Here is a 16,717-nt window from a genome sequence, read left to right as displayed (position 1 = left end):
AACAAAATTGACAAATGCTTAGCTAAATTAAGAAAAAAAGAGGAAAGACCAACTAAAAACAGAAATGAAATCAGAGACATTACAACCAATGCTACAGAAATTAAAAGGATTATAAGAGACTATTATGAACAATTGTATGCCAACAAATTGGATAACCGAGAATAAATGAATAAATGTCTTTTATCCATACAACATACCAAGACTGAATTATAAAGAAATAAAAAATCTGGACAAAAACTGGGTGAAGAGATCGAATCAGTAATGGAAAGTCACCCATCAAAGGGAAGCCCAGGACCTGATGGCTTTCTGTTGAATTCTACCAAACATTTAGAGTAGGATTAAGATCAATCCTTCTCAAACTCATCCAATAAACTGAAGAAGAAGGAATACTTCCAAACTCATTTTACAAGGCCAGCATTACCCTAGCACCAAAGCCAGATGAGGACACCACAAGAAAATTATAGGCCCATATCCCTGATGAACATAGAAGCAAAAATCCTCAACAAAGTACTAGGAAACCAAATTTCATAGCACATTAATTTTTTGTGTTTTTCTGCTGTTTAATTAAAGGATTACCCACCATGACCCAATGGCTATGAGACTTGCACTGTACTCACTGCTGCCCTGTCACAGCAGAAAGCAAAACTGGTCTGAAGTTGGCTGATGCCCACAGAGGGAGCATTTAGACCAGCCCTAGCCAGAGGGGATTTACACATCACAGAAGTCAGAACTTGGGTTTTGGGAAGCCTCGCCACTGCGAGATCAGGGGTTATAAATAAACTTGAAAGGTGGTCTAGGCCACAAGGTCTGCAACTCCTAGTGCTGTGCTGGGCTCAGAGCCAGAGGACATGGGGAGCACATGACCTAGTGAAACACCAGCCAAGGTGGCTGAGGGAATATATGTACCATGGCTTTCCCAACCCCAGCAGCACAGCTCGCAGCTCCAGGAGAGATGCCTTCCTTCACTTGAGGAGAGGAGAGGGAAGTGTAAAGAAGACTTTGTCTTGCATCTTGGATATAAACTTAGCTGCAGAAGGATAGGGCACTGGGCAGAGTCCTGAGGCCCCCATTTCAGGGTCTAGCTTGTGGATGACATTTCCAGACACACCCTGGGCCAGAAGGGAATCTGCTGCCTTGAAGGGAAGGATTCAGCCCTGACAGGATTCATCACCTGCTGACTAAAGGGCCCTTGGGCCCTGAGGAACCTGCAATGATACCCAGGTAGTTTACCATGGGCCCTGGGTGAGACTCTAAGACATGCTGGCTTCAGGGGAGACCCAGCGCATTCCCAGCTGTGGTGGCTATGGGCAGAGACAGTTTCTCTGGGAGAATAGCAGAAGGAAGAGTAAAGGGGACTTTGCCATGCACCGTAGGTGCCAGCTTGGCCACAGTGAGGCAGAGCAGCAAGTGAGGTCTTGGGGTACCCAAGTCCAGGCCCTGGCTCTTGCATAGGACTTTTGGACCTCCCCTGGGCCAGAGGAGAGCCCATTACCACGAAGAGTGAGTTCCAGGCCTAGCAGTATTCACCACAAGCTGACTGAGAAGCCCTTCAGCCTTAAGTGAACACAGGCAGTAGCCTGGCAATAGTCTCTGTGGGCCTGCAGTGGTGGTGGCCACAGCAAGAGGCTTCTCTGCCTGTGGAATGGGCACAGAAGAGGGAAGGACTTTGTATTGTGGTTTGAGTGCCAGCTTAGTTGCGATAGTGTAGAGCACAAGGTAAATTTCTAAAATTTTTGACTCTGGTCCCTGGCTCCCAGAGGCATCTCTGGGCCAACCTGGGGTCTGGGGGAACTAGCCACCCTGAAGGGAAGGACAAAGGCCTGACTGGCTTTGCTACCTGCTTATTGTAGAGTCCTCCAGCCTTGAGTGAACATAGGCAGTAGTCAGGTATTGGTTACAGCCAGGTAATGGGCAAGACCAGTGCTGTGTTGGCTTCAGGCCTGATTCAGCAAGGCCCCAGTGGTGGTGGCCACAGGGGGGATTGTGTCACTCCACCTGCAGCTCCAGGTGTCTCAGCACAGAGAGAGAGCAAGAGGAAGAGAGAGCAAGAGGGAGAGCGAGAGCGAGAAATGGGGGTGGGGGTGAGAGAGAGAGAGAGAGCGAGAGAGAGATAGAAAGAGAGAGAGAGACAGAGAGAGAGAGAGAGAGACTGAGACTTTGTTTGTTTGGGAGAAATAAGGGAAGAAAACAAGAGTCTCTGTCTGGTAACTCAGAGAATTCTTCTGGGTCTTATCCAAGACCACTGAGGCAGTACCTCTACAAGTCTGCAAGAGCCACAGTGTTACTAGGCTTGGTATACCCCTAATGCAGATACAACTTAGATTACAACACCCAGCTCCCTTTGAATATCTGGAAAGCCTTCTGAAGAAAGATGGTACAAACAAGCCCAGAATGCAAAGACTACAATAAATCCTAACTCTTCAATGCCCAGGCGCCGACGAACATCCACAAGCATCAAGACCATCCAGGTAAACATGACCTCACCAAATGAACTTAAGAAGGCACCAGGGTCCAGGCCTGGAGAATAAAGATATGAGACAGGTAATTCAAAATAGCTGTTTTGAGGTAAGTGAAAGAAATTCGAAATAACACACAGAGGGAATTCAGAAATCTATCAGATAAATTTAACAATGACATTGAAGTAGTTAAAAGGAATCAAGCTGAAATTGTGAAGTTGAGGAATGCAATTGGGAGGGTGGAGCAAGAAGTTGGGATGGAAGCCTCCATTGGTTGTTCCCCCTGCAGGAACACCAAATTTTAACAATGAACTGCACACAAAAAAATTGTGTAAAAAAATTAATAACTATGGGAACTCTTCAAGTCATAGAGAGTGCAATAAGACATAAAGAGAAACAACAAAAGTTAAAAAGTGGGCAGATGAAGTTAAAGTGCTGAATTTTCATAAGTTATCTTTTCACTTTGTTTGTGTATACAATCAGTGCTAAGTTGTCATCAGTTTAAAATAATGGGTTATAAAATAGTATCTGGAAGCCTCATGGTAACCTCAAGTGGAAAAACATAAAATGGATACATAAAAAATAAAAAGCAAGAAATTAAATTTTACCACCAGAGAAAATCATCTTCTCTAAAAGGAAGGCAGGAGGAAAAGAAGCAGGAAAAGAACATTACAAAACAACCAGAAAGGAAATAACAAATTGGAAGGAGCAAGTCCTTACTCATCGATAGTAACATTGAATGTAAATGAAATAAACTATCCAATCAAATGACATAAAGTAGCTGAATAAATATTTTTAAAAGACCCAATGATCTGTTTCCTTTAAGAAACACACATCACCTATAAAGACAAACATAGATGGAAAATAAAGGGAAGGAAAGAAATATTCCATGCCAATGTAAACTAAAAAAGAGAACCAGTAGCTATACTTATGTCAGACAAAATAGATTTCAAGACAAAGACTATAAGAAGAGAAAAAGAAGGTCATCATATAATGATAAAGGGGTCAATTGAGCAAGAGGATGTAACAATTATAAATATATATGCACCCATCACTGGAGCACCCATATATAGAAAGCAAATATTACTAGAGCTAAAGAGAGGGAGAGACCCCGATACAATAATAGCTGGAGACTTCAACATTTCACTTTCAGCATTAGAGAGATCTTCCAGGCATGAAATCAACAAAGAAACATCAGACTTAATCTGCACTATAGAGCAAACGGATCTAATAGATATTTACAAAACATTTCATCCAATGGCTGCAGAATACACATTCTTTTCCTCAGCACACGGATCATTCTTAAGGACAGATCATGTGAGGTCACAAGTTTTAAAACATTCAAAAAATTGCAATAATATTAGACATCTTCTCTGACCACAATGGAATAAAACTAGAGATCAATAACTACAGACATTTTAGAAACTATAAAACTTTAAAAATTTCTTGAAATGAATGACGATAGAAACAAAACATACCCAGACCTATGGGATACAGCCAAAGCAGTACAAAGAGAGAAGTGTATATCTAAAAGTACCCACACCAAAAAAGAACAAAAAAAATCAAGAAGAGCTAATACTAATCCTACTCAAACTATTCTGAAAAACAGAGGAGGAGGGAATACTTCCAAACTCATTCTACCAGGCCAGTATAAGCCTGATATCAAAAACCAGACAAAGACACATTTTTTAAAAAAAAAAAAAAAGGAAGCTACAGGCCAATTTCCCTGATGAATTTTGATGCAAAAACCTTCAGCAAATACTAGCAAACCGAATTGAACCATACATTGATAATTTGACTTCTTTCTTTCTAATTTGGAGGCCTTTTATCTCTTTCTCTTGTCTGATTGTTCTAGCTAGGACTTCCAGTACCATGGTGAACAAAAGTGGTGAACATGGGCACCTTGTTGTGTTCCAAGTCTTAGAGGAAAGGCATTCAGTCATCATCACGACTAAGTGCGATATACCCCAGGGATCCAAGGATGGTTCAACATATGCAAATCAATCAATGTGATACACCATATCAACAGAATGAAGGATAACAACCATATGATCATTTCAATTAATGCTGAAAAAAACCATTTGATAAAATTCAGAATTCCTTCATGGCGAAAGCCCTCACAGAACTGGGTATAGAAGGAACATACAGACTCACAGCTAGTATCATACTGAATGGGGAAGAACTGAAAGCTGGGGAAAGGGAGAAGCTTGGAGTGGCTCAGTCTAAGTCTGAAAGTCTCAAAACCAGGGAAGCCCACAGTTCATTCTATTTAAATATCTTTTCTTTGGACCCATTAATTATCCCCACTTCTCCCTCACCCCTCACCACTCTTTCCAGCCTCTGGTAATTATCCTTCTGCTTGTTTGCAGATGACATGATCTTGTATTTGCGAAAACCTAAAGACTCCACCAATAAACTCTTCGAACTGATGAGCAAATTCAGGCAAGTTGCAGGATAGAACATCAACGCACATAAATCTAGCATTTCTACATGCCAACAGTGAACACTCTGAAAAAAAAATCGATAAAGTCATCTCATTCACAACAGCCAGAAATAAAATAAAATACCTAAAGGATTCGTTATTTATTCCAGTCTTCTCTGTCTGGCTTGTTTGGATTTTTATGTTTGCTTAGAGATTTTGTGTAATTTACCTGTTGAATGTCATTTTTTTTCTGCTAGGCCACTACCATCTTTACAGCATTAGATGGTGCCTTAAGCCCAACTTTGCCTTGTCTTAAGCAAATGATCAGAGTGCTGCCCATCCAGAATGAGGGAGGTCCCAAAGGTAATGTCTTGGCAGTATGGAAGAGCTAGCTGGCTAAGGGTCTGTGCCCAGGGAGCTCATGGAACATCCCACTAACAGTGTGGCACTGCTAAACAGCCACTCTGATTTGGCATCTCGTTTGGCTGAGTTACAGAGCAGAGGTTCCAGGGCTGAGGATGATAGTTCTGCCTCTCCGTTTTGTCTCTGGCTGTCCTCAGGGACATTTCTCCCCTCAGGCACTCATGATGCTTCCCGTGGGTTGAATCAGGAACAGGTCTCCTGCCATGGAACCCAAGATGGTGTGGAAGCTGACCGTTCACCTCAATATCACTTCTTCCAGTGTAGAAACAATGACTCGGCCAGCACGGTTGCTCACACCTGTAATCCTAGCACTTTGGGAGGTCGAGGCGGGCGGATCACCTGAGGTCAGGGTTTCAAGACCAGCCTGGTCAACATGGTGAAACCCCATCTCTACTAAAAATACAAACATTAGCCAGGATTGGTGGCACACGCCTGTAACCCCAGCAACTTGGGAGGCTGAGACAGGAGAATTGCTTGAACCCAGGAGGCGGAGGTTGCAGTGAGCCAAAACTGTGCCATTACACTCCAGCCTGGGCAACAGAGTGAGGCTCCGTCTCAAAAAAAAAAAAAAAAAAAAAAAAAAACAAGAAAATAAAAAAAAGCACAGACGTCTCCACACATATACTAATCCTGAATGGTATCTGCATTTCTCCTGTCTTCGTCTGTTCAACACTCAGGCTGTTGGCTTTCAGAGCTGGCAGAACCTACATCACTGGAACCAGAATCTGTGTCTGTGTCTCACATCCATCCAGCCCGGGATTCAGGCTGAAGGAAGGAGGCAATCCCAACTGTCAGAGAGGGTAAAGGCAGAACAGGAAGCTCAAGGAAATCTCGTGTGACCTCAAGAGGCGGTCTGAAAGACTGAACAGGCACACAGAAATATCACGTCTACAAAAACCTGCGGCTTTGGGGATGGTGGAACAGTATTTGACAAGGACCATCCAAGAACAGCCAGGCCTAGCATCCACACTTGCCCTGGAAGGCAACTGGCCATTTTCAAATCAAGGGTATGAAGCCAACCGGCTGCAGAAGGGGCTGTTGGCCGCCTACAGGACATCAAGGAGGTGGAAGCCGCCTTCCATGTGGCTGCCAGTGGGAAGTGTGGGAAGTTTTTTTTGTTTTTATTTTTGTTTTAGATGGAGTCTCGCTCTGTCACCAGGCTGGAGTGCAGTGGCGCAATCTCGGCTCATTGCGACCTCTGCCTCCCGTGTTCAAGTGATTCTCCTGCCTCAGCCTCCCGAGTACCTGGGACTATAGGCGCCCAGCAGGCAGTTTTCACCAGGTTGGCCCACAGGCACCGGAACAGACTGAATGCCCCCACCTCCAACCAAGAGACTACCCCGCCCTTTTCAGCGCTCCCTGTGCCTTCCCTTTTGCTCGGCCACCCACTGGGATGTGGCGTCTGCTTCCATGTGGCTACTGAAACTAAGGAGGGAGACCTGATGGGATTTGGCAACAGTGGTTCAAAGATGAGGGCTAATAGAGGAACTGAGGATGTTGCGAGGGTTTCTGGCCCAGATGAACTGACTGTGTGCGTGGTGGCACCAGAGGGACATAATGGATCCAGAAAGAGGACTGGGCCCGAGTGGAAGGATGAGCTCCGTCATGCTCCTCAACAGCATGGAAATAACCACGCAGGAGAGGCCACCAGCATCAAGCCACAGGGAGAGCAAGGATGCTCATGACGGAAAGGACAGTGACATGGCAGAACTGTGAAAGTGAACCACAGGAGGAAAGGCAAGAGAGACTGGGGTTCTGAAAGGAGGCACTCAGTTCCTCCTGAAGGTGAGGGAGAGTAGCGCTGAACAACGGTACCTATGAGACCCCAAAGTAGGATGAGAAGAGGAGAGAACATGAGCAGGATGTGTTGGGAAAAGGCAGAAAATGCTCCTGTGGCAGGGCAGGGCCCCCACAGCACCTAGACCCAGGGCACTATGGTGACTGCAGGGCTGCTGCTCAGAGGCCGGCCCAGGTGCCCTACAGGGAGAGGGCCCACCACAGAGCGATCTTCAAGCGCCAGGGAACACAGAAACACCCCGCACCCCCCAACACTCCCAACAATCGAGAGAGGGCAGACTACAGACCACAGAATATGAGAACAACTTTATTTCAAACTGCTTTGAACTGCGTTGCGAAGGGGGCAAATGCAGCGGAAGAGTAGAAGCCCTGGCTGAAGAGGATATGGAGGGAACCCGCTTGGCTGCAGCTCCGGAGCTCCAAAGGTAGCAGCTGCTCATCCTGTAGGAACATGCTGGCTCCAACCTGTGAAACAGAGCAGCTCAGGGACGGGTCCCCAGCCAGGGCCAGCCCACAGCCCTCCTAAGCTACCGGGACTGTGGGAAGGGGCATGGTGTATGCAATACTCACTTCAAAGGTCCTGGAACTTGTCAGCGAGGAACTGCATGGCCGCTGAAACAGAGAGGCAGAACCAGGCACTCTAGACCCAGGGAGAACAGAAACCCAACCCCTACCCCCGTGAAGAACCACCTAGCCCTGCAACCAGAAACCCCACCAGCCCTGGGACTGACTCATCCACCCGTCACCTGAATTAAATGTGGAAATGCCTTCTAAGTGGGAAAGTGGTTCTCAGGTGTTGAGCCATCCCAGAACCGTTCAGAACGTGTTTCAAAGGCAGATAAGCCAGCCATCAAGCAAAAACCATACAAGCAGTACCAGGCAGCAGTTAAAGGAAAACACATAAGGTATCTCTAACCATCCTAAGAGAAGATCTCTGGGACTTGTGGACAAAGTGTACACGGAGTTCAGACGACACATTGCTGTCTGTGCACACCCCTAGCTGGAAAAGCACAGAAGGCTCCAGGGCCAGGCCTCCTTGGTTCTCTTCCCCAAAGGAAAGTCAGTTCCAGTGATGCTGCCTGTACCTACAGTCCTCCCCCACCCCCGGCACCTGCAGAACGACACCGCTGTCCATCCCTGCCCCAGCCAGTGCTCCATCATACCTAGTTGGTCTCTAAGGTCTTCAATTTCCATCTGCAGCAAGATGCACTAGCCCAGGAGACACCGGTGGAAAAGAAATGGTTAGTCAGTTCTGGCTTCCTTTCTCCCCGTTCTCCCTCTCTCCCTTACAGCCTTTACAGCCCCCATAGCCTGCAGCCCAGTGGTGAGATGGATTGGCACAAAACCCTCAATGGAAAGGAGCCACTCACTCTGCATGGGGTATGGGAGGCAGAGGGGACTGGGGAGACACCGAAATCAGTTTAACCTGAACATGGATCCCACCATCTAGTGTGGACCTCTATTTCTAGGAGCCACACGAAGCATTACCCGCGGACAGCCCTGGGCTCCCGGGGGCTGCTGCTGCCTTTCCGGTCTTGGGGGATGGACAGGCGGCTGCTGGTTACCTGAAAAAGAACACAAAATCCAGCTTCCAAGCCTCTCAGTGAGGTGGAAAAGGCCTAGAAGGGTCTAAAGTGAGGCACCATCACCCTCTGCTGGCAACATGTTGCCCCTGCTCTGTCCAGCATCTCCAACCCTCCCTCTGGGACTGTCTTCCCTGTTCCCCAGTGTGAGCCCATCTGCACCTGTGGCCCCCTAGCGTTGTGACTCCGGGTTGGACTCCAGCAGTGCGGCAGCCACAGCCAGGCCCTGGGAGGGCCAGTGTGGCTGAGCAGGACTTAACAGAAAAGGGCTCAGTACCACCGAAAGTCTCCTTCCAGAGTTGGAGTGTGGGGCACTGCTCCAAATCATCCCCCACCACACACACCCCACTCAGAGAGGACAATGTGGCTTAAAGCCAGCCCCGTCGACACCCCATTTCCTGTGGGACAGCTACCTGGGTGGGCAGGGAAGCCTGGGAGCACAGCTAAGCCCCCAGAAGCGACAGAGCCAGAGGTTTCCCTCCCGACCCCTCTCCCCTACACCCCAAACAAACCCGCAAGACTCACCGGAGGGTGCATGGCATCTGGGCACCAGGCGTCTCAAGGTAAAGGCCGAGGGCTGTGAGGTTCCTAATACTTGGGGAGCTCTGATGTTGGGATCGCCACTGCTGTATTCTCCACGACGCACAGACAGGGAAATTAGCTCTGGCTTCTGTGTGGGAAGTTAAAACAGAAATTTCTGAGTCAGGCTGGCAGTGGGGATGGGTGGTGAGTACACATGGGGAGGGGTTGTGTTAAGGTGGAGACTCCAGACTAATCTCATTAACACTTTCTCCCTCAGTCCGCCCCAAGACAGGAGGGCTTGCTTAACAGCTAGGGAAGGAGGAATTGGGAAGTTGATGAGTCTAGACGCCCAAGCTTTGTGCCCTGATCCAAACCAGCTGCCAGCCCTGCCTTCCATCCCAGCTCCTCCCTCAGGGAGGAGGCAGGACAACCGCAGAGTGTCCAGAGCCAGGCCTGGCACACACCAAGTGCTCCCTTTAATGTGTGCTCCTAAGAGGAGGACCCCAATCGGGCATCCTAGTGTCCCTGGGCTCCCGATGACAGCCTGTGAGCAAGGGATAGAGAGGGCATGGGCAAAGAGGTGGGTGCTGGAAGAGAGGTGGGTGGGGGGGAGACAGAGGAGAAAGAGGAGGAGGAGAGCAAGGAGGAGAAGGAGGAGTGCGCGAAGAGAACCTACTCACTTGGGCCCTTGGGACCTCATCTCTATTTGGGTCATTATCTTCTCTGGCCGCAGCCTGGGACTCCCAGGTCTTCCTTCCTGCAGGTTTCTTCCCAGGGCTGCTGTGCTTGGGCTCCTTGGGTCTCACGGACTTCCCCAGGAGCCCCACACCAGACACTGGCGGGAAGCTGGCCGGATCAGGTGGAACTGCTGAAAGTCTCTGCCCCCAGGCAGGAAAGGCTCCCTGCAGGGCCAGTTTTGGCGCACCCTCTAGGGAGTTCTTCTCCTGGGCCACCTTCCTTCCCAGAGTGCCCCGGGGTAGGGGCCCTCTAACGGCAACTCCTGAGCAGCTGGGCCTGACCCCCCTCTTTCCCCACACCATGCTCTGCATTTTCTTCAAGGAAGGCGCGTCCAGCTCTCCCACAGCCGGCCTCTCCACGACTGGGGTGAGTCTGCGGGGAGGAGAGGTCAGGAGAGGTCCCTGAACCTGAAGGTAACTCTCCCTGCGGTGGAAACTGGGGCGTCTGCAAGTGTCTGCTGGCTTCTTGGGGCTTCCGGGCTTGGCCTGGCTTCCTTCTTTGGTGCTAATGATCACCCTAATCACCGGTAAGTCGCTGCTCTCATCTGCGGAATCAGAGTCGTCAGTATTCAGCCCGGCGGGGCCTTCCGCGGAGGGCTGCTGGGGATCCACTTGGACGCTCAATCTGCTCTTCGAGCCCCTTTCTGGGTTCTCCCAGGCCGGTCCTGGCCCAGGAACACTGAGGTGGAGAGGGCCGGCGGAGGCCTGCTGCCATTCTCCAGGGCTGGGGCTCAGCGCGCCTCTCCAACTGGGACCGACCTCCAGGTCCGCCCAGATGTCAGCGGACCCTTCGGCAGCGGCGCCTTCTGGGGACAGGTGTCCCTGGACGCTGGACGGCGGCATGATGGTGGCTGGCTCATCAGCCAGGTAGAAAGAGTAGTCCACACCACCCCCTTGGTTGTCAACCGGGGTGCCAGGCCGGCCTTCCTGGCCCCAGAGCACCACCCTTCCCTGCTCTATCAATTCGCTCTCAGGCTCGAAGCTGAAGCTCTCAGGATCTGTGAACCCGCTCTCACCCTTGCCCTCGCCACTGCGCTGCCCCCGCGAATCGAGGCCTCGGCCGTGGCCGTGGCCCCGTGGGGCTCCCAGGCTGGCGGTGTGGGCGCCAGCCTGCTCGCCACCCTCGGGGCCTAAACCAGCCCCGCAAACAGACACTTCATCGGTGGAGCTCATGGCGCCCGCCAGTCCCGACAGCCGGGCTGTGGGGAGACTGTCGTCCTGGTAACAGTGGGAGAAAAGAGCCGAGCCCAGCCAAGCCCAGCCGAGGGGGCCACTCTCAGCTTCGAGCCTGAGAGCGAATTGATACAGCAGGGAAGGGTGGTGCTCTGGGACCACAGGAACAGCAAGGCCTTTGGGACACCGCCACCCTCACCACAGTCTGCTCACGAGATGTCACTGACAGCGCGTGGCTTCCGGGCTCCCTCAATGCCTGCGTCCTGCCTTCTCATTGTTCCATGCCTTCTCATTGGTCTGCCCATCGCCAATCAGCGCGCCCCTTGTTGGGCGAGGCTTCTGGGCTTTACCCAATTGGGAGGCAGGCTCTTGGATTGCCCGGACGCCCGTGGTTTGGCTGGGTGGGTGTACTTGGGTCGGGTCTTGGGGCCAGGGCCCACTGGAGCTCTCCATCCACCTCTTTCTTCCTGTCCTGCTGCCTCTGGCCAGGCACCTACTTTCCAATGACAGCCACGTCTCTGAGCCCCAGTGTCCCATTGTAAGGCGGAAGTCAAGGGGAGAGCTGCCCCCAGCTCATCAGCTTGGGAGAATAAATGTCCTGATGCATGAGAAGCACCTGGCACACAGAGGAGCTATCATTAAAAAGTAGGTGCCCAGCCAGAGGGAGCAAGACAGCAAGAAAGAAGTGGATCGAGAGCTCCAGTGCACCCTGGCCCCAAGACCCGACCAGAGCGCATCCATCCAGTCAAATGACTGGCACTGGGACAAACCAAGAGCCTGTGTCCCTATTGGTTAAAGCCCAGGGGCTTCAGCAAACAAAGGGGGCGCTGGTTGGTGGAGGGGGGACCAATGAGAAGGCTCAACACGGGTGTCAAAGGCGCGCGGAAGCCACACGCTGTCGGGAACACGGTACTTCCGCCTGCCGTGAGGGCGGCGGTGTCCTGAAGGCCTCGTTGTTCCTGTCCCGTGGCCTGCTTGGCTGGGCTTGGTTGAGCTCGACCGTCTCCCCATAGGCCAGGGTGCCTGAACTGGCGCCATGAGCTCCCGCGATAAGGTGTCCGTTTGGGGGGCCGGTTTCGACCTGGAGGGTGGCGAGCAGGCTGGCACCTGCACAGTCAGCCCCGGAGCCCCACAGGGCCACAGCCGAGGCCTCGATTTGGGGGCACCGCACAGCAGTAAGGGCGAGAGCAGGTTCACAGATCCCGAGGGATTCAGCTTCGAGTCTGAGAGCGAATTGATAGAGCAGGGAAGGGTGGTGCTCTGGGGACAGGAAGGCCGGCCTGGCACCCCGGTCGACGACCAAGGGGACGGTGTGGACTACTCGTCCTACCTGATTGATGAGCCAGCCGCCATCGTGCCACCGTCCAGCATCCAGGGACACCCGTTCCCTGAAGGTGCCGCTACTGAAGGGTCCACTGAAAACTGGGTGGACCTGGAGGTCGGTGCCAGTGGGAGAGGCGCGCTGAGCCCCAGCCCTGGAGAATGGCAGCAGGCCTCTGCCGGCCCTCTCCACCTCAGTGTTCCTGGACCAGGCCGGGCCTGGAAGAACCCAGAAAGGGGCTCGAAGAGCAGATGGAGCGTCCGCGTGGACCCCCAGCAGCCCTCTGTAAAAGGCCCCACCGGGATGTCTACCCACGACTCTGATTCCTCCGATGAGACCAGTGACTTACCACTGATGAGGGTGGGCATTCGCCACAAAGAAGGAAGCCAAGCCAAGTTCGGCAGCCACAAGAAGCCAGCAGACACATCCAGACACTCAAGCTTCCACTGTAAGGAGAGTTACTTGCCCGTGCCAGGCCGTTTCCTGACCTCTGCTCCCTGCGTACTCACTCCAGTCGTGGAGAGGCCGGCTGTGGGAGAGCTGGAGGACTCTCCCGGGAAGAAAATGCTGAGCAGGGCCTTAGGAAAGGTGGAGGCCAGGCCCAGCTGCTCAGAAGCTGCCACTGCAGGGGCCCTGCCCCGGGGCCCTTCGAGGAGGAAGATGGCCCAGGAGAAGTCTGTAGGGGGTGCCTCTCAACTGGCCCTATGGAGACCCTTTCCTGCCTGTGGAGAGAGACTCTCAGCCGCTCCCCCAGGGCCGGCCACCTCCCAGCCATTGCCTGGTGTGCGGCCGCAGGGGATGTCCAAGAAACCCCAAAAGCCTAAGCACAGCAGCCCTGGGAAGAAACCAGCAGGAAGGAAGACCAGGGAGTCCCAGGCTGCGGCCAGAGAAGATAATGACCCAAATAGAGATGAGGTCCCCAGGGCCCAAGTAAGTAGGCCCTTCTCACCCTCCTCTCCCTCTTCATCCTCCTCCTCCTCTGTCTCCCCCCAGCCTCCTCTCTTCCAGCACACACCTGTTTAGCCATGCCCCCTATGTCCCTTGCTCAAGGGTTGTTATCGGGAGGCCAGGGACACTAGAATGCCCAATCAGGGTCTTCGTTGTAGGGGCACACGTTAAAGGGAGTATTTGGTGTGTGACGGGCATACCTCCGGACACTCTGCAGGGGTCCTGCCTCCTCCCCCAGAGAGGAGCTGGGATGGAAGGCAGGGCTGGCAGCTGGTTAGGTTAGGGTGATCCCTTAAAGTGTGGCCCACAAATCTGGGGCATCTAGGCTCATCAACTTCCCGACTCCTCCTTACTTAGCTGTTGCCCGAGCCACCTGGAAGGGGGCCCGGGCTATCTCACTACCCCCAGTGTTTTCCCTGGCTGGGCTCTGCCTCCTGGCCTGGGGCTGACTGAGGGAGAAAGTGCTAATGAGATTAGGCTCTGGAGTCTCCATCTTACCACAACCCCTTCCCATATGTACTCACTGCCTGCCCCCACCGCCAGCCCGACTCAGAAATTTCTGTTTTAGCTTCCCACACACAGGCCAGGACTGCCTCGCCTATCCATGCATCGTGGAGAATTCAGCAGTAGCGACCCCAACATCAGAGCTCCCCAAGTTCCGGGGACTTCAGAGCCCTCTGCCTACAGCCTGGGAGGCCTCATGCCCAGACGCCATGCACCCTCCGGTGAGTCTTGCGGGTTTAATATGGGTGGAGGGGAGAGGGGTCGGGAGGGAAACCTCTGGCTCTCTTGCTTCTGGGGGCTCAACCTTGTTCCCAAGCTTCCGTGCCCACCCAGGCAGGTATCCCATGGGAAATGGGGTGTCAACAGGGCTGGCTTTAAGCCACATCGTCCTCTCTGAGTGGGGTTTGTGTGGTGGGGGGTGATTTGGAGCAGTGCCCCAAACTCCAACTCTGGAAGACTTTCGGCGGTACTGAGCCCTTTTCTGTTAAGTCCTGCTCAACCACACTGGCCCTCCCAGGGCCTGGCTGTGGCTGCCCCGCTGCTGGCGTCCAACCCGGAGTCACAACGCTAGGGGGCCACAGGTGCAGATGGGCTCACACTGGGGAACAGGGAAGACAGTCCCAGAGGGAGGGTTGGAGATGCTGGACAGAGCAGGGGCAACGTGTTGCCAGCAGAGGGTGATGGTGCCTCACTTTAGACCCTTCTAGGCCTTTTCCACCTCACTGGGAGGCTTGGAAGCTGGATTTTGTGTTCTCTTTCAGGTGACCAGCAGCCACCTGTCCATCCCCCAAGACTGGAAAGGCAGCAGCAGCCCCTGGGAGCCCAGGGCTGTCCTCGGGTAATGTTTTGTGTGGCTCCTAGAAATCCAGGTCCACACTAGATGGTGGGATCTGTGTCTAGGTTAAACTGATAGCTGCATCCCCCCCGACCCCCGCCGCCTCCACCTTCTGCACCCCAGGGAGAGAGGGTGCCTCCTTTCCATTGAGGGTTTTGTGCCAACCCACCTCACCACTGGGCTGCAGGCTATGGGGGCTGTAAGGGCTGGGGGAGAGAGGGAGGCCGGGGACAGAGCAGGCCAGAATTGACTAACCATTTCTCTTCCTCTGGTGTCTCCTGGACTAGTGCATCTGGCTGCAGAGGGAAATTGAGGACCTTAGAGACCAACTAGGTATGAGGGAGCCCTGGCTGGGGCAGGGATGGACAGCGGTGTCTTTCTGCAGGTGCCGGGGGCAGGGTGGACTGTAGGTACAGGCAGCATCACTGGGACTGACTTTCCTTTGGGGAAGAGAACCAAGGAGGCCTGGCCCTGGAGCCTTCTGTGCCTTTCCAGCTAGGGGTGTGCACAGACAGCAACGTGTCGTCTGAACACTGTGTACATTTGGTCCATGAGTCCCAGAACTCTCCTTCTCTTACAACGGTTGGAGATACCTCATGTGTTTTCCCTTTAACTGCTGCCTGGTAGGGCTTGTATGGTGTTTGCTTGCTGGCTGGCTTATCTGTCTTTGAAACACATTCTGAATGGTTCTGGGATGCCCCAGCACCTGAGAACCACTTTCTGGCTTAGAAGGCATTTCCACATTTAATTCAGATGACGGGTGGATGAGTCAGTCCCAGGGCTGGTGGGGTTTCTGGTTGCAGGGCTAGGTGGTTCCCCACGGGGGCAGGGGGTGGGTTTCTGTTTCCCTGCGTCTAGAGTGCCTGGTTCTGCCTCTCTGTTTCAGCGGCCATGCAGTCCTTCACTGACAAGTTCCAGGACCTTTGAAGTGAGTGTTGCACACACCATGCCCCTTCCCACAGTCCCGGGAGCTTAGGAGGGCTGTGGGCTGGCCCTGGCTGGGGACCCGTCCCTGAGCTGCTCTGTTTCACAGGTTGGAGCCAGCATGTTCCTACAAGATGAGCAGCTGCCACCTTTGGAGCTCCGGAGCTGCAGCCAAGCGGGTTCCCTCCATATCCTCTTCAGCCAGGGCTTCTTCTCTTCTGCTGCATTTGCCCCCTTCCCAACGCAGTTTAAAGCAGTTTGAAATAAAGTCATTCTCATATTCTGTGGTCTGTGGTCTGCCCTCTCTGCAATTGTTGGGAGTGTTGGGGTGTGCCGGGTGTTGCTCTGTTCCCTGGCACTGGAAGAACAATTCCCCTGGCGCTCTGTGGTGGGCCCTCTCCCTGCAGGGCGCCTGGGCCCACCTCTGAGCAGCAGCCCTGCACTCAGGCTCACCATAGTGCCCTGGGTCTAGATGCTTTGGGGGCCCTGCCCGGCCACAGCAGCATTTCCTGCCTTTCTCCTACACGCCCTGCTCATGGTCCCTCCTCTTCTCCTCTTACTTTGGGGTATCACAGGTCCCCTTCTTCAGTGCTATTCTCCCTCCTTCAGCAGGAACTGATGGACTCCTAGAACCCCTGTCTCTCTCACCTTTCCTTTTGCGGTTCACTGTCCCAGTTCTGCCCTGTCACCGTCCTTTCCATTGTGAGCATCTTTGCCCTCCCAGTGGCTTCCTGTGGGTGGCCTTTCTTGCATGATTATTTCCGTGCTGTTGAGGAACACAGTGGAGCCCAGTCCTCTTTCTGGAGCTGTTATGTGCCTCCGGTGCCACCATGCACACGGTCAGGTCATCTGGGCCAGTAACCTGCGTGGCATCCTCAGTTCCTCTTAGCCCTCACCTTTGAACCTCAGTTACCAAATCTGGTCAGGTCTCCTCCTTAGTTTTAGTAGCCAGGTGGAGGCAGAAGCCACGTCCTGGTGGGTGGCAGAGCCAAAGGGAAGGTACAGGGAGCGCTGAAGAAAAGGGCAGGTTCGTCTCTTGGTTGGAGGCGGGGGTACTCAGTCTGTTCTGGTG

General features: G+C 52.7%; 2 protein-coding genes across 2 annotated transcripts; one reads left to right on the top strand and one right to left on the bottom strand.

Annotated features, from left to right (window-relative positions):
• Positions 1-7,392: 7,392 nt before the first annotated feature.
• On the bottom strand, positions 7,393-11,113 carry LOC100449772 (uncharacterized protein CXorf49). Its single transcript, XM_054544236.1, has 6 exons — positions 9,884-11,113; positions 9,207-9,351; positions 8,587-8,663; positions 8,262-8,307; positions 7,669-7,710; positions 7,393-7,563 (listed from the first exon to the last, which is right to left on the bottom strand). Exons 1-5 carry the CDS (start codon positions 11,111-11,113, stop codon positions 7,670-7,672), a joined length of 1,539 nt encoding a protein of 512 aa, XP_054400211.1. The 3' UTR covers positions 7,393-7,563; position 7,669.
• Positions 11,114-12,013: 900 nt separating this feature from the next.
• LOC100434045 (uncharacterized protein CXorf49) lies at positions 12,014-15,928 on the top strand. Its single transcript, XM_009236854.3, has 6 exons — positions 12,014-13,364; positions 13,951-14,107; positions 14,648-14,724; positions 15,009-15,054; positions 15,608-15,649; positions 15,755-15,928. The coding sequence occupies exons 1-5, from the start codon at positions 12,150-12,152 to the stop codon at positions 15,646-15,648; spliced, it is 1,536 nt and encodes a 511-aa protein (XP_009235129.3). The 5' UTR covers positions 12,014-12,149; the 3' UTR covers position 15,649; positions 15,755-15,928.
• The last annotated feature ends 789 nt before the right edge of the window (positions 15,929-16,717 follow it).

The sequence above is a fragment of the Pongo abelii genome, chromosome X (assembly GCF_028885655.2).
Source record: "Pongo abelii isolate AG06213 chromosome X, NHGRI_mPonAbe1-v2.0_pri, whole genome shotgun sequence".
NCBI lineage: Eukaryota > Metazoa > Chordata > Mammalia > Primates > Hominidae > Pongo > Pongo abelii.
The sequence above is the reverse complement of the archived record's forward strand: the minus strand, read 5'-3'. Positions and strand labels throughout refer to the sequence as shown.

Bases quoted from the DNA above. Each gene is read 5' to 3' on its own strand.
- LOC100449772 (XM_054544236.1), bottom strand. From the start codon at position 11,113: ATGAGCTCCACCGATGAAGTGTCTGTTTGCGGGGCTGGTTTAGGCCCC. The intron at 8,664-9,206 runs GTGAGTCTTGCG...GTTCTTTTTCAG, and splicing joins CAGATGCCATGCACCCTCCG to GTAACCAGCAGCCGCCTGTC. The intron at 7,711-8,261 runs GTATGATGGAGC...TCTCTGTTTCAG, and splicing joins AGACCTTAGAGACCAACTAG to CGGCCATGCAGTTCCTCGCT.
- LOC100434045 (XM_009236854.3), top strand. From the start codon at position 12,150: ATGAGCTCCCGCGATAAGGTGTCCGTTTGGGGGGCCGGTTTCGACCTG. The intron at 14,108-14,647 runs GTGAGTCTTGCG...GTTCTCTTTCAG, and splicing joins CAGACGCCATGCACCCTCCG to GTGACCAGCAGCCACCTGTC. The intron at 15,055-15,607 runs GTATGAGGGAGC...TCTCTGTTTCAG, and splicing joins GGACCTTAGAGACCAACTAG to CGGCCATGCAGTCCTTCACT.